Consider the following 23641-nt stretch of genomic DNA (forward strand, 5'->3'; position numbering starts at 1 on the left):
TATATAAGAAGAATGTTTAAATATTATGGTTTTCTTCTGACTTTTATCAGATAACTGTACAACCACTCTTACCTTTCCATTTCTCCCAGGGGTGACACTGAACAGTGCTGATTACATGGACATATGATGCAAGCATCTGACTTAGAACTTTATAGGTTCAAAAACATGAACGAGAAATAAGACCTGATAGGTCATTTTGTCCATTCCCTGCCCATACAGATTCATGACCTCCTGTCCAGTATCTGAAATAGTGCGTTGCCAAGTCTAGTTTTAAAGGACTCTGATGATGGGGCTTTTTTGGGACACAGTCATTGTCTTTTAAGATTCACTGTCAAGAGTATTTCATAGTATTCCACCTGTTTAACATCCTAATATAGCTATCATGACTTCCAGTTTATATTACTATAAACAATGACGGAATTACCATCATTGGAAGTATTTAAGGGCAGGTTAAACAGACATATCAAGAATGATCTGGATGGTGATTGTTCCTGTCGTGAGGGCAGAGGACTAGATTTAATAACCTTTCAAGGTCCTCTCCAGTTCTAGTATTCTGTGATTCTATTATCTAATCTCTTTCCGCAGTATTTACATCTTCCATCTGCTTTTGGATTGTTATACATCCCCCCCGCCCATTTGTCACTGAATTCTTATAAAACAATCTTCTGACCCCTTAGAAATCCTTGCTATTCTTTCGTATAATTTCCTTCTATGTGTACTCATCTCTGGATACGTCTTGACTACAGGCTTTTTTTGACAGAAGCTTTGTTGACAGATACTGTCGACAAAACCTCTCTTGAAAAAGAGTGTCTAGACTACAACTATTACTGTAGACAAAGCAAGTCGCTTTTTTGAAAGAGAGTCTAGATGCTCTCTTTCGAAAAAGCACAGTTTGCATGCAATAGTGCCTTTTTTCAACAGAGTACTATTGAAAAAAGGCGTTATTCCTTGTAGAATGAGGTTTACAGCCGTCGACAAAACTGCCGCGTGCTGTCGACTTAGGGTACGTCTAAACTACATGGCTCCGTCGACGGAGCCATGTAGATTTGTTGTTTTGGCAAAGGCAAATGAAGCCGCGATTTAAATGATCGCGGCTTCATTTAAATTTACATGGCTGCCGCGCTGAGCCGACAAACAGCTGATCAGCTGTTTGTCCGCTCAGCGCGCTAGTCTGGACGCTCCCCTGCTGACATCAAAGCCCTTTGTCGGCAGCCCCGGTAAACCTCATCCCACGAGGAATAACGGGGCTGCCGACAAAGGGCTTTGATGTCGGCAGGGGAGCGTCCAGACTAGTGCGCTGAGCGGACAAACAACTGATCAGCTGTTTGTCGGCTCAGCGCGGCAGCCATGTAAATTTAACTGAAGCGCGATCATTTAAATTGCGGCTTCATTTGCCTTTGCCTATGTGTCTAATCTACATGCCTCTGACGACAGAGGCATGTAGTCTAGACACAGCCTTACTGTCCACAGAACTCGGCGGTAGTGTAAACGCAGGTATAGTTTTGTCGACAAAAGCCCACCTTTGTCCACAAAACCCTGTAGTCTAGACACACCCTCTGTGGTGAGTGTGCTCAGACCTATATGTAGTTGTAAGTGCAATGTGATCAGTGGAATAGAGAGAAAGGATATTGCCTGGTCCATAATTTGATGCCTTTGGAAATATAACCCAAAGTCTCACTGTTCTTTCTCCCTGAAACATTGTAATGCAAGCTCATACCTAATTTTCTGATCACTTCTTTCTCTTCCCTTTCTGACTCCAGTCTACTTTTTAAACATTATTGTTGCAATTCCAATTCAGTGAATAATCCTACCTAGTTTCAAGCTGGCCCACTTATTCATGATCTCCATTGTTTAGTAGTGGAGCTCATCTGACTTATTTCCCTGTACATGGCCTTTTCTAAAACTTGTGTCTTTTCATACAAAATATCTCCATCTTCTGTTTCACTCCGGCTGGAAATGAAAGGCACACCTCAGACTTTGTGGTACATATAAACTTTTACTTAAAACTAGTAGGGAGTTAGTGGGGCAGCAGGGTGACTACAAAGAGGACTCATTCTCCAGTTACCCTCTCTCTCATGGCCTCCCTTCCACACCAGGCCAGGACTAGGGTTCTGAGGCTGGGATGGAGGATGCTACAGTGAGGATTTATGGTACCACCAACGATACCACGAGGAGTACAGCTAGTTCGGATTAGGAAGCCTAATCCGAACTAGCTACTCCGTGCCGCGTGTAGCCGCGCGGCACGGGATTCGAACTGCCGGCATTTAAAAATGGCGCCGGCCGGCTTCATGCAAATGAAGCCCGGGAAATTCAAATCCCGGGCTTCATTTGCAAGTGCGGTATGCCTACATTACCACCCTAGTTCGAATTAGGAGGGTAGTGTAGACATACCCTAAGTTCCTTTGTTTAGAAGAACTACTGTTCTGCATATTATCCAGTAACATTTTTAGTACACTAGAGAGGGAATTTTATTTACATGGGACTGTACTTCAACAGTGGTATCCAAATTGACATAAGATTGCAGAGTCAGAACTCACTGGGGGGGGGTCATATTCAGTAATGAGCCTGAATAACTCATCTATGCCCTGGGCATACAAGTCATCGGTTTGGAAGTAGAAACTCTAATGGGTTGCAGAGTGACTGTATAACACTCCGCAGAGGCTAGTATAGGTCAATGACTGGAATAGTTTTCTTGTGGCCTTATGTGGCCCTCTCAACCCTGCAGTACAAAGAAGAGAATGTTCCTGTAACCCACCTCTTTGTTCCTCATATCACACTTCCTGCATGGTGCTGCATAGGGAGCTCATGCTTGAGCCAAGTTCCATGCTGTGAAGAGGAGAATCAGAACCATCTCTCAGTGAAGTCATTGGGAGCAGAGCATGCCCAGGGTGTGCACCCTTTGAGCAGTACCCCCACATTTAGCCTCCTTTGTGTGGAAGAGTGGCACTCATACTGCTGCAAATGGGGCAGGACCTATGTGTCTGCCAAAGAAGGGGATGGATTTTCACTCTTAACACCTGATTTTATATTCATATTAAGCCCTCAAATCCCATTGAACTGAGAAAGGCAATTTGGGATGTTCAAAGAATGCATGATATTAAGGATGTGATGGAGCTAAAGAACATCAATGAATATCTCTGGGATAAAAATAATTCAATAACAAGGAAACAGAACAGCAACAAAGCAGTCGGGTTTATTTTCACTTCTTCTTTGGTGGCTTTGGGCTGTGTTCAGCTACACAAGCCATTTAATACCTGTGGCTGAGGCACAGCCCTGGGGGCCAAGAGATGTAGCAGGGTTCTATTCTCAGCTCCTTTGTCACTTTGGGCAAGTTAGCTAAATCACCTGTCCTCAGCTGTAATGTAGAACTTTGGTAATATGCTATTTTGAGATTCAATTTGCTTATGTTTCGTAAAGGGCTGTGAGAGCCTCAGCTTGATAGTGCCAGAGAAGAGGAAAGGAAGACCTTGATCCTGAAGCTTATTACAAGTGGCCATTGACTTCAGTGGATCTCCATGTACACTTTCATGGAACAACTTGCAGGAGCAATGCTTAAGTTATTACACTGTTGTTCAACCAAGAATGCCCTCCTTCTGAGTTCACCTTAACCACTGTCAAATGAACTGAGAAGGATGAAACCTCAGTGAGAGAAAAGTGCACAAAAGTTACTAAGCTCTCTTCCACTGAACTTCAAATAACAATAAGAATAAATAGTAATATTCAATGTAATGCATTAAAACATTTTTAATGTTCCTTGATGTGTATTGACATGCTAGCTCATAACAGCTACTTAAAAGCTATCATGGTCTAATAGACTCATAAAATGCATTTTTTCAAGAGACTCTAAGTAAGAATTTGCATAATGGGGAAAGGGACTTGCAAAAAATAATGTACATTTTAAAAAGTCCCAGGGATGTACATTTGGAACATTGTCTTAATTCATATTTAGATGGTAGACTTTAATGGCTTTCTATTTGGTCATTACAGATTTTTGGAAACTGTCAAATTTCATACTTGTCTCTTCCAGGCTTCTTCCTTTCTTCCCTTTGTTTTTTCCAATGAAATAAGTTATTAATTAATATTATTTAAAGTTGATTAAAAACAATCCCCAAAAGGCAGCTTATTGCACAGTGTGAAATTTGTCCCCATTTTACTTGATCTTTCACCTAATATAACCCTCTACCAGAGGCCTGCAACAGTGATCTCATGTATCAGGCATGTTGCAGCACATAGACCCACCAGAGTGAATTAAAGAAGCATGTATCCCGAATTTCCTCTGGCAAGTCTGTAGACGCCATCTGCATAACAGTATTTTAAAGTCTATAATGCAGATTCTGTAAATCCTTATGTTAATTACACTTGCTTGTGCATATGAATACTCCTCTTCACGTCTGCATGACTATATAACATTTATAAGGATTACTATTGAACTTCAGGGTTTTGCAGGAGTAGGTCTCTATTTTGTATGTGAGGTCTGGTCTACACTATGGCTATGTCTAGACTTCAAACCTCTTTTGAAAATGAGTGTCTAGACTACAACCAGTACTTTCGAAAAAGCAAGCCACTTTTTCAAAACAGAGCACCCAGGCAGTCTGGATGCTCTCTTTCGAAAAAGCATAGTTTGCATTACATAGCGCCTCTTGCGTTATTCCTCATAAAACAAGGTTTTCCGCGGTTGAAAAAACTGCTGCGTTCTTTCGATTTATTTTCGAAAGAACATGGCAGCAGTCTAGACACAGGGGACGCTTTTTCAAAAAAAGGCCAAGTGTTCAGTTTGAAGTTAGCCACTTTATAACCATTGTGTCTATACCACCAAGCCCCTGTTGTCAAATTTAAGGGCTTTTAAAGTTGATTTCTACACTCCTTGTTGATGAGTGAAGCAGTGCCAAATTCAACCTTGTATGGTCATCTTTGGGATAGTGAGATACTGTGCTGTTAAAGTTGATGCTCTTGGACTCCGGGAGGTGTACTACTGTGGCTGAGTGTGGCTGCTCAGGCTGCACTTTCAACTCTGCTGTACTGTCAGGTACACGGGAAAAGCCCTGGGAAATTTTGAATTTCATTTTGTATTTGGTCAGCATGGCAAGCCCGGCAGCACACTCGACCATGATTGTGTAGGGTCACAAATTAGTACCATCACTCATTTGTGCATTAGTTCCTAGACCTGATTGCTGTGTAGGGAGAGGCAGAACTCTGAGGCAGCAGAAAACCCACTGATATATATGCCAAAATTGTACAAGGCATTGTGGAAAAAGGTTATAGCTGGGATACCCAGGAGTGCCAAGTGAAAATAAAGGAGCTCAGGCAAGTGTGCCAGAGACAAAGGAGGAAAATGGTCAATCTGGGTCATCACCGCAATCATGCCGTTTTCTATGAGCAGGTGCATGAGATTGTAGGGGGATCCAATCACTGTCTCAAAACTGTCCATGGATACATCCCAAGTGACTGTTCTGGTAGCCACAGGCAACAATATGAAGGAAACTGTAGATGATGATGATGAGAATGCTCAGTAGGCAAGTGGAGGATCTGAACTCACTGACAGCCAGAACCTTTTCCCAATTTTGGAACCAATTCCCTCACAGGACTTTTTTTCTGCCAGACCCTGATGCCGGTGAGGGCAATTCTGGTGAATTTGCGTTTGTAATCTTGCTACAGTGGTTAAATGTAATTGGTGTCCAGTCTGTCTATATAGTGGAGGTTCCCCAGAAAAGTTTGTTAACGTGTCTGGAGATGGAGCAGGAATCCTCCCTGCACAGCTCCATAAAGCTCTCCTAGAGGAACTCTTTCATCCTTCTCAGGAGGTTTCTGAGGAGGCCTGCCTTATTCTGTCCTCTGTGGTAGGACACCTTTCTATGCCAAGGCAGCAGTAAGTGATCTGGCATCATTGCAGAACAAAGCTTTGCAGCATAAAGTCTACAAGGGGCATCTTGATAAGAGCAACATACATTAGGTCATTCGTGGAACTGGTTTTCAAAGTCTCTCTGGTTCACAATATCTCTCAATGTGCTCTCCTTATTTCCCTAGTATCTAGCGACTCATAATTAGCCACTAGATGATCTGCCTCGACCCCCCATCATGCCAGAAACTTTCCCTCCTTACTTTCACATATATTATGGAGCAAACAGAAAACAGCAACAACTATGGGAGTATTGCTTTTGCTAAGGTCTAACCTAGTCAATCAACTGTGAAAAAATCCCTCTAAATGGCCAAAGCCACATTCTGCCACCATTCTGCACTTCCTCAGCCTGTAGTTGAACTGCTCCCTACTGTTGTCTAGGATGCCTGTGTATGGCCTCATGAGCCATGGGAGCAAGGAGTAGTTTGGATCTCCAAAGATAACTATTGGCATTTCAATGTCTCCAATAGTAATTTTCTGGTCTTAAAAGAAAGTTCCAGCTTGCAGCTTGCTGAAGACACAGGAGTTCCTAAAGATGCAAGCATCATGCACCTTTCCCTGACCATCCCATGTTGATTTCAGTGAAACAGCCCTTGTGATCCACCAGTGCCTGAAACACCATTGAGAAGTACCTCTTCTGGTTCATGAAATCTTTGGCAAGGTGGACTGGTTCCAAGATATAGATTCGAGATGTTAAATGGCATTTAATCAGCTAATCGACTAGTCAATGGAATTTTAAAAGTATTAAGAGCAATCCACTATGTCCTGCATGTTTCCTACAGTCACTATCCTTTCTAGTAAAAGGGTGTTGATTGCCCTGGGTACTTGGATCACAGCAGCCCTCACTGTTGCTTTACTTTGAATTGATTCCCAACTTGACTGGTAGCAGTCTGGTGTTGTAAACTTCCCCAGGGCAATTGCCACATGCCTATCAACTGTCAGAGCGGGTCTCATTCTGGTATTGCTGCACTTCAGGTTGGAGGAAAACAATTCACCAAGTTTGATGAAAATAGCCTTACACATGCAAAATCTTTGCAGTCACTGCTGATTGTCCCATAGCTGCATAACTGTTCAGTCTTACCGGTCTTTGCTTGTCTCATGGGACAAGAATCGACATTCCACTCTGTCAACAGACCTAACTACTGCCAACATATGCCAATTGCTCAACTCGGTGGGTTCCTGCACATCTGTGTTCATAGCCTCCTCACATTGTTCCTCACAATGGTGGCTTCTTCCTAGGCTCTGGACAAACTGTAGCATAATGCGCAAGATGTTTGCAAAGCTTGTAACAGCAGTTTACAGCTGAGCATTTGCCTGGATAACCAGGGAAAAAAGGGTATGGAAAGATTGTTTGACATTGCTTTCAAGCAAGGAGGGAGAGGGGAGATAAGTGAATTCTGGGAGACTGACAACATATACCCAGAACCATTTGCTGCAGTGTCTTTGTCCCATCAGGTACTGGGAGCCTAATCAAAATGTAAAGGAGTGGCAGGAACTGTGGGATAGATATCCGTAGTACATTGCTGTTGATGTCAAGGGTAGCCACGCTACTGGGGACATACTCCATCAATTTTATGTGCCCAGTGAGGGCCCAAACCTTCGACTTTTTGAATTTGGATGCTGAAAAGTCGATCTTAAAAATTCATCCTACATTCGTAGTGTACACATATCCTGATTGCACAGAATGAGGACTGTAAAAGATGTCTGCCCCCTAAACATGGATCGATAATATACTTGGCTGCTAACAACACAACTCCTTTAGCAAACTAGAGTGGACACCACATATGGAATTAGTTTTGCCCTTCATTGTTTTTTTTTCAAGAGATTACTTACCTATAAAATATAGCTGCTATAGGACAAGTAGGAAACAGAGTAAGGAAAAATGCAGGCTTCTATCAATTGTACTCTATTCTTTTTAACTGGCAGTTGTTCCTATGTTGAGTGTTTGTTTCTACTTTAATGAGGATATCAACTTTCATCCAGTGAGATATGTGGGTCACTTTGTTAGTGCACTTATATACACCAAGGCAATGCAGCAGCTGGAAATTTTGACTTTTAGCTGAATTATTTCTCTCCAGCAAATGGCTTTCCTTTTGACATATTTTAATGTACTTGCACACTGAGAGGAAGAGTGGGTGAACAGAAAACAGACTGTTTTATTAACCCAGCAGTCACCTTTGAGGTTCATACATGTCCACTTCTTTCTTGCCTTTGTACATAATCCCAAGAGACTAGTACCTGGCTTCCCTTGGAATAACAAAGTCAGTCACAAACCTCCAAACATGATTGTTAACTGAATGCCAACTGTTTCTTCTCATCTTTTAGCAATACGTTGGGGATTGTGTTCTTATGGGTGCACTCTAACCACCATAACATTAATTTGGTTTTCTATTTAAGGAACTGTTCTTTCACTGTAGTAGCCTTACATTGTGATATAATTAAATTGCTGCTTCTATTTTATTTTTGTGTTTTTTTACAGTGATTCTTCCCGCTCTGCTAATAGTGAAACAGGAGGAAAGAAAGCTATGTTGCAGACACTAACTGTACTACAATTTCAGCTCTGAGGAAAGATAGCAGATAAGGAGCGGATGGACAAATACCATCAAGAAGAGTCCCGGGCACATTATTCATGGTGCTATATGCCCATTCCACAGTATCCAAGATTCAAAGGATATTTTCCAGTGGGACCACAAATTTCATCAAATAAAACATCTGATTTCTCTGAGGTACCTGTATTACCAACAATAATTGATAAAGCAAAATTCAGCATACTATACTATAAATAGAAAGATTGGTTTTTAAATACTCTTGTTGTAGAATTAACTCTCTTGGATCCTGAAGGGAAAGGAAAAAATGCTGCTGGAATAAACACATCTTAACAGAGGCCCAGGCGTCAAGTAAATCTTAGCACATTGCTCCTCTTTGGGCCCATTGCTGGTCAAAAACACCCTATGTGAGCCAGAAAAAGTTTAGGTTCAGCCTTCCATTGCCCCTAAGCCTGCCTAATTACAGTGGATCGGTGGGTGACCTTTGAAAGCCTAACCCTTTCTCTAAGTGTGGTGGAATCATCCCAAGGTTTACCTTATGCAGCTTACTATACTTATAATCAGCAGATCAGTATATGGCAGCTTTCCTGGCTCACCTTTCCTCCTTCATTGATGGTGGGAAAAGTCCTGGGTAGCCTTCAAAACTCAAGTCAAGTCAAGAGCAGCAGAGGAACAATAAGAGATGGGATGACTGCCCTTGCCCCCACTGCTCCCAGAGCCCAATGGCTCTGAGGGGCAATAATACCTAATCCATCTCAACCAGGTTGAGTCTGAGGTTGATATCTATGGCCATACTCACCCATGTTATTTTGGTGGTGGTGGTGCATTACGATATTTGCCAGGAATTTCCAAACAGTGGTATCAGCCCATACAACTATATTTCCCTCTCCAATAGAAGATTATTGTGGTCTCTCAAAGGCCACATGGTGGTAGCAGTTGATAAATGCTGACAGTAGTTAGCTGAGAGTAGTTTTTTAATGCATTAGACCAAGGGACACTAATTTATAAGGAATGAAATGACCAAATACCCATTTCAGATGTGATATTCCAGGGATCATAATCTGGAATTTTAGTGGGTTTCTTTCTTTCTTGAAAATAACTACGTTTAGCTGCGGGAAAAAGACACAAGCAGAAATTCAGTTATTATACAAAATCTGAATATGACCATGAGTGTTCTAGGAGTGTGTTTGACGGCTAATCAACTTTCCTACCCCTACTTGCCATTCCTTTTCCTTTGCCCGCCCCTCCAATCACCCGCTTCTGCAGTCTACCTCACCATAGCCTGGGGAAAAAAGAAGGGATTTTTTTAAAATAAAGTTTTTATTTATTCCTTACAGCTTTTCTGCCCCTGTGGGCATTTGTCTACCTGTCTGGCTAATGTGCTGTAATGAATTTGCTCTCTGCCATATATACACCGTTCTATCAATCAGCGAGAGGAAATGCTGAGTATGGTGAGCACTAACAAGCACTCTCAGTGGGTCGGTACACGTCAGTTCAAATGTATTGGCACTTTACTTTTTCCCTACAGGCTGCCTTTAATTGGGAGGAAATAAATGAGGCCTGCATGTGGTTGAGACCATGACTTCCTGCCAATCTCCTGCTTTGGCAAACTGACCAACAGTTTTGACCTGCATGACAGCGTTCACTCCCCTTTTTCTCTATGGTCACCTGAGACAGGGGGCGCTGCAGGAACAGGCACTCAATACTGTGTCTTGCAGGTGATCAATATGTGCTTAAGAGCCTGCAGGGATATTACTTGCCTTCAGCTAGAAAATCATAAGGGCAAATGGAGAGGAAGGGACAAATAGAGAAGGAGGAAAATGAGAGGGTGGAAAAGTGAAACATGGTGAGAGAGAGGAAGCAAAGCAGGCTTGGTGGGTGGCAAGAGAAATTATTTGAAGAAGGAAAATGGGGGAGGAAGCAGGGATGGCAAGTAGGTTGGAAAAGAAAGGGAAGAGAAAATGGAAAAGGAGGAAAAGGGATGCAGAGGAGAAAGAGGTGGACAAAGAGTGTAGAAGTGGAAAGAAAACAAGCTAGAAACAAAAACAATAGAGAGGGGAAAAAATCTCATATCAAACTAAGTTTGCCCCCTTAGAGTGGATTTGTGGGTGATGTTTAAAAGCCAAGCGCTTTCCCTATATGCGGTAGAATGGTCCTGGGTTTCACCTTATGCATCCTGTCATTGGATCATCTTATGGCAGCTTTCCTGGGTTACTTTTCCTCCTCCATTGATGGTGGGAAAAGTACTGTGTAGCCTTCAAAACTCAGCTTCAGTCAACAGCAGCAGATTGCCCTTGACCCTGCTCTGTTCTCACAGCCCCAGCTATCAGTCACAGATAGGAAATGTTGACTCCAAAGGGCAGGAAGTGTCCAAGGATATGTCTACACCATGGGATAAGGTCGAATTAAGATACGCAATTTCAGCTATGTTAATTGTATAGCTGAAGTTGAAATACCTTAACTTGACTTTTGGTGCTGTCCACGCTTCAGGAAGTCAAAGGGAGAACACTCTCCCTTTGACTTCCCTTACTCCTCATGGAAGCAGGACTACCGGCATTGACCGGAGTGCCTCTCTCAGTTCAAATTAGAGTGTCATCAATAGACCCACTAATTCGAACCCTGAAAGATCAACAGTGGCAGTTTCGATCTTCTCTGTAGTATAGTCTACCCTAAAGGTTCAAGAAAGACCAAGTCACCTGAATTAGGGTAGACATTTTTAAAAAGGCTTTGAACAAAATAGACAAGTCAGACTGAACACTTTATCAAAGTGTTGGTGCTTTAAACTACCATGCTGGAGACAGGTTCATTTCTACATATGATCTCCCGACGTGCTGGCTGGGATGGCTAAGAAACTCACTAGCTGGAATGTATGCAATGCTTGTCATCACAGAAAACAAGTTGTCTGATGGATTAAGATTTGCATTAATTGACTTAGAGGAAGTCCTAGCTCACCTCAGCTGGCAGCGAGTTCAGCAGGCGAGAAATTGCATGAGATAATTCGAAGGGTTTTCAAGCTCTGAAAAAGATACAGAAGCCCCAATATGAACACAAGGAAATATGAGTGTAGTAAGTTGTGTCGTGTGATGGGATGCATTAGGCATTTGTTCTCCTCTGTCTTGGCATACCCCATCCTCTAAAACTGTGCTTTTGGTAGAGAAGAGCAACGAGCTTGGATCTGCAGGGGACTCCCAGGATCAGCTAGTGGCAGAACCAGTGAGATTTAGTTCTCCAGCTGCTAGAAGGGCTGGGAGGAGGCAGAAGCCAATCAGGACAGGACTGGCCAGGTAAAAAGGATTACCTGCCTTTTTTCAAATGCTGGTTCTGGGTGAGACTGTGGTAGGCCAGGCTGACAAGCTGTCAGCGGGCAATCATTCCCTGTCTTAAACTTAGATGCCTGGCCTAGTCAGGGGCCAGAGAGCATTGTGGTCAGATCTGTGAAGGGCTATCTTTTCATATTATAGCCCCTAATGCCTAGGTGGGCTAACTGTTTTTCTGTAAAGGTGAGCTTTGTCCATAGGACACCCTGGCACCGGCAAGCCCATGTCAACTTTATTTGGAAAATGCCGCCATTTCCTTCATATGCCTGACTTCCAGCCCTAGCACTGATGCAACCATGTTACAACTGCAGCAGAGCAACTTAAACTCTCTTTTACAAATGAATCTCAATCTTCTTTTCTCACTGTTCCTGGCTCTGGGCTATGAAAATCCATCATGAATCAGCAGGCTGCCATAAGACAGTGTTTGGAATCAGCTCAAGAACTTGAGAGGTGGTTCCCTTTCAGTCGATGCTGAACCATTGTGCAGCTGGAAGGGCCATTATTCAGATACAAAGCCACAATCAATGTTCTGACCGCCTACGATCCCATTGCACTTCTTTTAAGAATATTCTCCACATAGAAACTGAAGTTCAGTTTTGATAATTACTAGAAGTGGTCCAAAGGTTTGAATGAAATATGTTTTCCACTGGAAAAATTGCCTTTATTAAGAATTATTTTGTGTGAGTTTACTTCCGCAATATCCACTTTTTCCGTTTTTTTAACAAGTTATGGTGTTTGGCTTATTGTTTTTCCTTTTCCCCGTCTCCTATTTATCCCCTCCTTTTCAGGGGCAACGTGAGGAGAAAAGAAACAAAAAAGCAGAAGCTAAAAATAGGAAGAAGGTGGGGTATTAGAGAACCTCCCGCCCTGAACATTTCAAAACTAAATATTTTAATTTTTTAATGAAAAATAAAGTAAACTTTGAATTGTGCTGTTTTTAAATCTGGACCAATAATGACTTTAAAACTTTCCCCAAATAATATTTTGCACTTTTTAACCAGCTCTAGAGATTACACTTAGCTCACCAAAATTCCCTTTGCAGCTTCTCTGAAAATATCCACTCAATGTACAGCTGGAGTCAAAAAAGCAAACAGAATGTTAGGAATCATTTAAAAAGGGATTGAGAATACATAATAAAATTATACCTCTGTATAAATCCATGGCATGTTTACATCTTGAATACTGCATATAGATGTGGTCACCTCATCTAAAAAAAGATATATTGACATTGGAAAATGTTCAGAAAAGGGCAACCAAAATGATTAGGGCCTTGGAATAGGTGCCATATCAAGAGAGATTAAACAGACTGGGAATTTTCAGCTTAGAAAAGAGGAGACCAAGGTGGGATATGATAGAGGTCTATAAAATCATGAGTGGTGTGGAGAAAGTGAATAAGGAAAAGTGATTTCCTTGTTCCCATAACATAAGAGCTAGGGGTCACCAAATAAAATTAATAGGTAGCAGGTTTAAAACAAAAGGAAGTATTTCTTCATGCAGTGCATAGTCAACCTGTGGAATTCCTTGCCAGAGGATGTTGTGAAGACAAGGACTTTAACAGGGTTCAAAAAAGAACTAAATAAATTCATGGAGGTTAGGTCCATCAATACTTATTAGCCATAATGGGTAGGAATAGTGTCCCTTGCCTGTGTTTGTCAGGAGCTGGAAATGGATGACAGGAGAGGGATCACTCCTCCTGATTACCTGTTTCTGTCCATTCCTTCTGGGGCATCTGGTCATTGGCCATTGTTGGAAGACAGGATGCTGGATTAGAGAGACCTTTGGTCTGACCCAGTATGGCTGTTCTTAAGTGCTTTGATTAGTGAGTCTTCATTGGAGACAAAAGGGTGGTTCCCATACATATATTGATCTTTAGGGCATGTCTAGACTAGATTTAAAAAAAAACTGCCCTTTTTTTCGAAAAAACGTCACCTGCGTCCACACTACAATCATATTCTTTCAAAATTAAATCGAAAGAATGCAGGGTTTTTTTCGACATTGGTAAACCTCAAATTACATGGAAGAACACCTTTTTCGAAAGAGGTCTTTCGAAAAAAGGCATGTGTAGATGCAGTACAAGGACATTTTTGGAACAATGAGGCAATCAAAAAAAGCACAGGTACCCTGATGGCCATTCTGTGAATAGTAATCAGGGATTTCTTTTGAGAGAGTGTCCATGCAGGCTCGACACTCTCTTTCAAAAAAGCAGATTGCTTTTTCAATCCAGTTTTGAGGTGTGGATGCTCTCTTTCAAAAGAAACACTCTTGAGTGGTTATACTTGACAGGCAAGTGAAGTAAAGCATTTACTATTACTTCAAATGTCTCAAATATTTTTTGTTGAATCATAATAGCAAGTTGGCAACAGCTATTACATGATACCAGAACAAAACTACAAGTAAGAATGGTATTATGAACTTGGGGACGGGGCGAGGGGGAAAGACAAACTAAAGCCTCCAGGAAAGTTGTGTTTGAAGGAAATGCAGGAGAAAACTGGAAAAGTGGAAGCAAAGACCAGTACCTATAGTGCAGACAAAGATGAATGGCTGCAAACAGCATTACTTCTTCATGAGGCACTTTAAAGCAAAAGCATTTAAGAAGCATTCAATTTGATGCAAGAGATAAAGAAAAAATACAGATCTTAAAGAATAAGTTGGGGTCATACTGTGCAGCATGAAAAAATGTCACACATGAGAGTCACAGATTTTCCCCAGAAGTCAAAAAGATGGGGGAAATATACACCAATACATGACTCATTTACAACTGGCAGTTACACAATCTCATGAATTTGGAGAAGTGTGTGAATTCCTCATTAAAGACTGCATTGTAAATTGTGCTGTATCAGACTCAGTCAGGCTAGGTTATTGAGGAGACTAATTTAACCCTTACGCATACTGTGGACATATGTTGGGTGAAAAAATGATAGCAAAATGGCTGAGTGAACTGGAAAACCAGGTGCATACTTTGCAGTGTAAGTCTGCCTTTAGTAAGTCCCCAGACATATAGTCATGCACTACTAGAGGCTCATCCTGCTGCTAAAAAAAGCCTGTGATCAAGAGAAGCCGGTTTAAAGCAAACAAAAGGAAGTACTTTTTCACAAAATGCACATTCAACCTGTGGAATGTGTTAGCAAAGGATGTCGTGCAGGCCAAAAATATAACTGGGTTAAAACAGAATTAGCTATATTTATGGAAGATAGGTCAATCTGTGGCAATTAGTCAAGGTGGTAACAGACACAACTCCATGATCTGGTTGCCTCTGATTTGATGGCTAGATGCTGAGATGGATGAATCACTGGGTGATTACATCTTCTGTTTCATTCTCTTTGAAGCATCAGGCATTGGCTGCTGTCAGAACAGAGGATACAAGATTGGCCACTTTTCCAGGATGACCATTTTTTATGTTGCTGTTTTCTAAGTGGTCATTTCAAATACAGGGAAAACTGAATTCCTGTCACTGCATCTAAAGGCAGAGTAACCTGTAAGATACAGAAAATTATTCAAGTTAGAGTTAAGGATCTTAAATTAGGTTCATAAAATGTCTATGATAATAGGAACCAAAATGATCCATAATGTTGTATATGGGAAACATTGTGTAGTGAGAAATATAAAATAAGCAACTTTGGGTTTCCTTTGGTGAAGTTGTGTGGGATTTTTCATACAGTTATGCCTGCATTTATTCCCCTGCTTGTGGAGCTGTTTTCTTTTTGCTGTGGCTCACTGCCTAGCATGCACAATGCAGCAAATCCTCACACAGAGTTATATATTTTTTTTCTTGACAATTAGGTTTGATTTTGGGTGGGTTTCCTGCAGAATCTATCTGTACCAAATTATATATTTAATATTACTTAAGAAGTCTCCAATATCTTTTTTTATGATACCAAGTTGACAGCAGCTATTATAATAAGGTTCTTACCAGCATATTACCAGCAAATAATAGGATAGAGCCATGCTCTTCCCTCTCTTACTTCCTGTTTTATTCAGTGGGAGTTCCCTTTCCTCCCTACCCACTCTGGTCTTTTGTGATGCAATCAAATCAGCAAGTTCCTCTGAGTAGACTTATTTTTGTTAGACTGAGTGGCCCCTTTGAGAAAAGTAGTTGTGTTCATAAAAAGATCCGTCAATAGACTGACATAGACTAACTGTAGCCTTTTAAGAATATTTTGTTATCTTGGTAACAGTGATCTGAAGCCTTTTGTGTCAAAGTATTTGAAATCTACTTAGTTAATGAATGAGGGGAGCAAACAGAAGTTTGAGAGGCAAATCACCCGATGAAGAAAGAGCAAGAACTAAATCTTGGGGTGAGTGAGCTTGTTTGTCTGTTTCGTTTCTCTTTTGGTTTGCTTAAAATTTACAGTGTGGCCTGTTGGGGATTGTATAGGAACAGGAGGCGGTCACCCACCAGCTGCTAGCAGAGTGTGCTCTAGTAAGACTTGATCCTTTTCTACCTTGACCCTTGATCTTCCTTGTGACTGACTTTCCCTTGGTGTGTTGACAATGGGACGAGAACTGACCTTGGAGAGAAAACTTAATGGGTACAGCAAATGGGTGTTTGAGAGGAAAGAAAAAGAATAAAATGCTTTGAAAAGGCCACATTGTCAGTGTCAACACTGCTTTTGGCTCCTGCACCTATGTCCTGATAGAGACTCTGACCATGGATGCCGCTACCCAGGTTCTGGTGTGGATTTGCAGAGACTGTGGCCTGATTTCTCCATCATAGAAAGCCAGGCATATTCATATCTCAGAGCAACAAAAACATATACCCACATATACTGTTGTGCATACATAGTCTAATAGCCTGGGATCCACAGGGCTACAACAACACTTCATACAGTCTGTATTGTTTGTTAAGCATCAGCAACTGGGCTATCAACAACCATTGTCTCTCTTCCCACAAACAGCCATCTAAGAGTGAGTTAACTCTTTGCACCCATGTAGTGAGAGAGTCCCTACTGCTAAAATCTCTCAGGAAGCAGATTGGAGAGGTAGCTAAACTGTGGAGCATCAGTGCACAGGAGGAATTCATTCAAGATTTGCATATAGACATGTGAATATATGGTTAAGGAAGTAGTCCAACTGGAGAGAAATGCAGTTGCTCCGTGGGGGGGGGGGGGGTAGTGGAGGGAGAGCAGGACTACTTCACAGAAAGGAAGCTGGATGCTGATTACTTCTGGCAGTTGGCAGTGCTCCACTCCTGCACCCAGTCTGCCCTCCATTGAGATAAATAGTCTGTATGCTGTGTGGCAATGGGGAGAGAATTTCACAAGGCTGGAAGAGGAGAAAGAGCCATGTACCCCAAGGTAGGAAGGATCTTAACGTAGGGCAATCCAGCAGGGACAAAAGAGGTAATGCAGAGGGGAAATCAGTATTAGCATAGAGGGGTATAGCTTGTTCAGGAAGGACAGGCAGGTCAAAAGGGAAGAAGTTTTGTCTTGTGTATCAAAGTTGCATACACTTGCACTGAAGTTGAGATAGAAGGCGGCGACAGACCTGATGAAAGTCTTTGGGTAAGAATAAAAGATATGGAAAACAAGGGTGATATCCCGGTGGGAACTTCTTAAGGAGAAGAGGCGGGAGAGGGTTTTTTTTTAAATAACTAACAAAATGATGCCCTCGTAGCCAAAAAGACTAACGGCATATTGAGTTGCATTAGTAGAAGCATTTCCAACAGGTCTAGGGAAGTGATTATTCTTCCTGTATTTGGCACTGGTCAGGTCACATCGGCAGTATTGTGTCCAATTCTGGTGCCCCCCCCCCATTACAGAAAGGATGTGGACACATAGTAAAAAGTCCAGTAGAGGACAACACAAATGATTAGGGGTCTGGAACACATAACTTATGAGGAGGTGCTGAGGGATTTGTGCTTATTTAGTCTACAGAAGAAAGGACGGAGAGGGGATTTGATAGCAGCCTTCAACTATCTGAAGGAAGATTCTTAAGAGGATGGAGAGAGGCTATTCTCAGTGGTGACAGATGACAGAATGAGGAGTAATGGTCTTGAGTTGCAGTGGGGAAGGTCTAGGTTGGGTATTGTGGGAAAATTATTTCACTTGGAGGGTGGTGAAGCACTGAAATTGGTTACCTAGGGAGGTGGTGGGATCTGCATCTAGAGGTTTTAAAGTCCCAGATTAACAAAGCCCTAACTGGGATGGTTTAGTTGGGGGTTGGACTCGATGATCCCCTTAGGTTTCTTCCAACTCTATGATTCTATGACAGACACAGAGCCCTATCTAAGAGGAGAGTTTGAAAAATGGGTTTATTTAATTTGGACAAGGCTGTGGAGAGAGATAACTCTTCAAGTATGTAAAAGGTTGAATTCATAAATAGGAGGGTGATGAAATGTTCTCCTTAACTACTGAGGACAGGACAAGAAATAGTGTTCTTAAATTACATTGAGAGAAATTCAGGTATGACATTAGGAAAAACTTTCCAAATGTAAGAATAATTAACAGTAGAACTAATTACCTAGCGAGGCTGTGGATCTCTGTCATTTGGGGTCTGAAGAAGAGTTTAGATAGGCACCTGTCATGTATGGTCTTGATAATACTTAGTCTTGCCTCAGTGCAGAGCACTGGACTAGGTAGCCTATTGAGCTCTCTTCAAGTCCTATATTTGTATAATTTCTATTTGTAATCTAATACTACCTAATGGTCCTAAGTGAGTTTGGGCCCCATGTTTGCTAAATGCTATAGAATCAGTAAGGCTATGTCTACGCTACAGATAAGATTGAAGCAGCCACAGTCGATCTTCCGGGGTTTGAATTAGCGGATCTAGTGAAGACATGCTAATTTGAACTATGAGGGCTCTCCCGTCAATCCCTGTAGTCCTGCTTCTACAAGGAATAAGGGAAGTCAAAGGGAGAGTGTGCTCCCTTCAACTTCCTGCAGTGTAGATGGCACCAAAATTCAACTAGAGATACTTCGACTTAAGCTATGCAATTAATGTAGCTGAAGTTGCATATCTTAATTCAAACTTATCCCCTAATGTAGACTGTGGGAGTGAGAGACTCCCTGCTCCCAAAGAAATTACAGTCTAAATAGGTAAAATGCACTAGCTGAGGGGTTTCCCAGGGTTCTTGAAGATATGCAAGAAAAAATGGAATCAAAGCTTCAGACACTCAAGAATTGTAGCCAGTTGTAGTTAGCTAGTGCTCAGCTTGGGCTCAGCTGTCAAATCTTTTTGTCCTTTGTCCCTGCCGCTTTCTGGAACCTCAGTCCTGGGCAAGCTCACTGTTCCCCACTGGTGCTGTGCTTACTATCAGAGTCTTCTCTGATTCTAATTACCTTTGGTTCATGGTGCTGGTTGTCCAGCTACAGGGAACTGAGGGAGAGCAGATATCTCAGTCAGAGCTGCAGTACCTGTCTGCCCTAAGTGTATGGGAGAGTCAAATGGAGCACATAGCTCTCCTAGTTAGTGGTGTCCTCTCCTTTTAAGCAAACTTCTCTTTGTAGCCAGCTTCACCTTTTACAGCTCCCCTTTCTCAGGTAGAGCATGCTCTGCATGTGGCCATATTTGTAGCTACATGAATGTGTGGTATTCAGGCTTGCTCTCAGTGGGATGAGTCCATGGCCCATCAAGCCAATTCCACAGGCAGGACAGTATATTTTCCTTCATTTTGGAGAATCTATTTCACAGAAAATCCTACTTGCTATAGGGGGCCAAACACTTGGGAGTCTGCACTATATGAGAATTTATCATTTCTAATTAATCATAGCCACCTTACTAAAGACACAGAAGCTAATAGAACAGCTGCTTTGATTCTACCATATAGACAGATAGATATAGCCTAAATCCATTGCTGTCTGCATGGTATGGCATCCTACTCACAAGTTTGTAAGATCCAAGTACGAGGCAGTTAGAGATGAATCTGTGTAATATGTATTAGCTGTGCTGAAAGCAATTGCTTCTTTGGGACAAGCATAGGTACAGTAACAGCACTCAGGAGCAAAGAACAGACGAATGATCCACCTATTCTGTGTTTGATGGGTGTCTAGTGTCACTTGCTTTGAGGGAGGATGGAAGCCCCAATTCTTCCTGATTCCAACTAATAATCCGTTTAATAACCCATACCATATGAAGTTATCCCAGCTAATGTCACTATGGTTACATTCTTTTATATATAGATATATATCTTGCTAGGCTATTTGTTGAAATAATATCTAGAGGCCCAACATCCCACGAATTAATGATATATTGTATTCACATGTATTTTACGATATTCATTTTAAATAGGTTGCCTTTTAGATTCAGGAGCTCCCTTATTCTTACGTTATGGGAGAGGATAAATAATTGTTCCTGCCTCATCTGCTCTTTCTCATTCATTAATCTGAGCATAGGTTTAGTCTTTTTAACTCCTCCTCACAGGAAGTCCTCTGTCCCACAGTGTGCCTCATCATTTTTTGTTGCCATTCTTCGGACCTTTTTTTATTTTTGCGATGTCTAGTTCTGCACATAGCTCCTGACACCTGTACATTGCTGTTCACCCACTTCTGGGCTATCATTCCCTTACCATGGAGATCACCAAATCTAGAAGATTTGCAAATAACTAGAAGATTTACTTGGTGTTGCTTGGGTCCTTAACTCAATTTTTGTTTTTCTTCATTTAAATCATTGCTCTGGGCAGAGGCTGGGGATGATGAGTTGAATATGCAGGCTTCCCTGGGGACAGAGGACTACCCCATCCCCCTCTCACCACAGTAGTTTGGGGGCAAGTGAGAAGTGCCTCTCCATGGCTGCTTCAGCTCCAGTGGGCACAACCTAGAGAAGGGCTCATGTCCCTTAGCTGGAACAGATCCAGGTTCTCTGCTCCCCGTAATACCTTTCCATAGTGACGAATGCAAAAAACTGTACTTCCCCCCCATTCCCTGATGAAGAGGAACAGCCAGCAATGTTCCCATAAGAATGGGGGGAGCTGTGCCCCCCCATGTCCCCTAAAGAGTACCTGGGAGATGGGTGGCTTGGGTCTGGGGCAGTCTCAGATGGGGAGGGGGCATGGCATGCCCCCAGACAGCTCCTTTCACTTGCTTGGTGGTTCGGTCTCTTTTCTGTATGGTTTTATGCATTCCCAAACTCTCTCAAATATATAATAGATTCTCTAGAGACTTAAAACTGGCACCTCTTTGTTTGACTCATTGCAAAGCACTTTGTGATTCTTTGTATAAAAGGTGATGTACTGTATAGAAGCGAGAGCTGAGCAGGAGAGGAAAAGATTTGATCCAGCCACAAGATGTGCTGCCTTCCACCAGCATATCTCCTGTTCAGAGTCTGTAGTGGTGGGTGGGAAGTCCATCAAGAGTGTTCCACAAACCTTTTTAGCAGAGCATCATGGAGCTGTCTAGTATACACCACAAATGGTGTTGCTAGCTCAGAAGCAGCATGGCCAGGTGTCCAACAGTTGGAATTCAGTCACGCTTTAAAGCTAGACAAGCTGGGTGAGGCAATAGAGCTGTAGAAGAGCTTTGTATAGCTTGAAATCTTGCTTCGTTCACAAACAGAAGTTGGTCCTTACCTCACTCACTTCTCTAACTAATACCCCAGGACCAACAAAATCACAACAGCATTGCAAACGTAATTTAAAGCTGTCCTTCTATAGGAAAGTAGAGAGTGATGGTGCAAACAGTCTGTGCTTCCCTGGCTATGAATCCATCTCCTGAAGTACAGCAGTTTCACTGGTGCAAGGAGGTGCCGTTTCCACCTGCTTATGACAGCGAGGGTAAATGAGCCCTGTGAAATTGCGGATCAGAAGTGTACCAATGATAGGCACTTGGTGTGATAGTCTAGGGAACCAAACAAACTGTATTAGCAGCACATCTAAAAAATACCAACTCAAGCTTTGCACTTACATAAAGAAAGGTGAGTTGAAGGAGCACAGTAGAAAAAAAAACCTTTGAGATTACCATGCTGTTGCTTTGTGGCAACTGAGTTTTCGATGAGACTTGACTTCCAAGCTGTTAAGTAGCATGGGTTGAATTAATAATTATATGAAATATTGAAGGATAATATGAATGATTCTTATTCAAGTGTTTGTTAAACCTGTATAAGAAACCTTTACCATTCACAGTGAATGCATTCCTGGCATGGCCACGAATGGCTCTGGGTCCCCGTGCTCCTGCACCCAGGCACCTGCAAATACATGGAACCACGAAGAGAGATTCCACAAATCATGAGGGTCTCCTGTCATTCTGATCTAATGGATAACCAAAGGCCTTTATAAAGAAAAGGAAGTTACAGTTCGTTTGTGTGATTGATCTTATTTACAGCAAGATCTCTCTCTAGAAAGCTGGTGGTATTCAGCCTAAATTAGCATTTAGTCAAGTGGGTGGCTGAGCTTCAACTAACATTTATAAGGACAAATGCACACAGGCTGTGCTTTGGTGATACCACTTTGTTTTCAGTGCAGTTAGTTGCCGCTTGAGATGCCAGAACTATCACTGGATAAAAAATCAAATGCAGGGAAATAATCTCTTGGTTATTAGGACCCAATGAATAATTGCTTTTTTTTCTAATTTAAATTTTGTGGCAGAATTTTATACTACTTGTGAAAGTGAGAGACTGAGCTCTCCGGCTATATCTAGGCATAATGAAGTAGGGGGGAAATAATCATATTAACAGTGGTTGGTCTTCCTTGTATGACTGCAAACCAGCTCTGACTTTTACAGAAAACACTGAAATTATTAGATGTGTTTAAGATCATTCATCTCTTTAGAAGAGCCAGGATTATTTATTTCCTACTGCATTCATATATTACCATTTTAAAAAATCCATTTTGAACTTCAATCTGTTAGCTATTAAATTTACCTAGAATTCCTTTAATGAATCAGATATGAAGTTGGTCTAACAGTTTAACTGATTCCTTTTTTTATAAGATCTTTCTTGTTTTTGTTAATAACCATAAGCTTGAAAGCATAATTAAGCACTATCCCAAAATGCAGAGACAACTCCAAGTGGTGCAAATACAAATGTAAGACTTCATCACCTCTTGTTATGCTCTTCTCAGTCTGCAAGTCAAGTCCAAGCATTATTCCTTTCAAATTTCATTTTGTATATTTGCCATAAAATGTAGTAGAATTAAGGGGGCCAGAGATGATCCCAAATGGAGAATTAATTCTCTCCCATTGAGAAGGTGGTCCCTTCAAATCAAGCCTCAGATTACAAGCAAAAGCAGTGTCTGACAGCATGCACTGTACATTGTACAATAGCTGGCCTTTGGATTAATAAAGGATTGCAGTTTTTAAAAGCTGCAAGTCCTTTAACCTTTATAGAGAATGACAATAATATCTAACTGTCTGATTTCTTTTTCTCTTTTTCCTGTTGGAAAAGTGATCTAGATAAACTTTTGTATCCAGGGCTATGTCTAGACTGCAGGCTTCTTTCGAAAGAGGCTCTTTAGAAAGCATCTTTCGAAAGAGCCTCTTTCGAAAGATCGCGTCTAGACTGCAGGCGGATCTTTCGAAAGAGAAATCCGCTTTTTCGAAAGAGAGCACCCAGCGAGTCTGGATGCTCTCTTTCGAAGACGGCCTCTTTACATTGAAGAACGCCTTCTTTCGAAAGAGGAACTTTCGAAAGAAGGCGTTCTTCCTCGTGAAATGAGGTTTACCGCCATCAAAAGAAAAGCCACGTTCTTTCGAAATAATTTCGAAAGAACGCGGCTTAAGTCTGGACGCAGGGGAAGTTTTTTCGGGAAAAGGCTACTTTTCCCGAAAAAACCCCTGAGTCTGGACACGGCCCTAGAGTTTTCATGCACTGGTTGTGCCCACGAAAGCTCAAGATACAATCTATGGGTGCGTCTAGACTGGCAAGATTTTGTGCAAAAGCGGGTGATTTTGCGCAAAAACTTGACAGCTGTCTACACTGGCCTCTTGAATTTCTGCAAGAGCACTGATGTTCTA

At 41.8% G+C, this 23641-nt stretch overlaps 1 protein-coding gene across 4 annotated transcripts in view; it reads left to right on the forward strand.

Moving 5' to 3' along the window:
* The first annotated feature begins 8379 nt into the window (after positions 1-8379).
* The window catches only part of TFEC (transcription factor EC), a 127046-nt gene continuing 111784 nt past the window's right edge, over positions 8380-23641 (forward strand). The window contains exon 1 of one of the 4 annotated variants that reach the window (XM_075929346.2): positions 8380-8622. In XM_075929346.2, coding sequence (XP_075785461.2) covers positions 8485-8622 — 138 coding nt within the window. In that variant the 5' untranslated portion in view covers positions 8380-8484. Of the gene's footprint in view, positions 8623-15773; positions 16055-23641 lie in introns of those variants that run through there. The other 3 variants (XM_075929364.2, XM_075929371.2, XM_014573332.4) reach the window with 3 other exon arrangements.

This window comes from Pelodiscus sinensis, chromosome 1, assembly GCF_052426305.1.
Source record: "Pelodiscus sinensis isolate ZL-2025 chromosome 1, ASM5242630v1, whole genome shotgun sequence".
Lineage (NCBI taxonomy): Eukaryota > Metazoa > Chordata > Testudines > Trionychidae > Pelodiscus > Pelodiscus sinensis.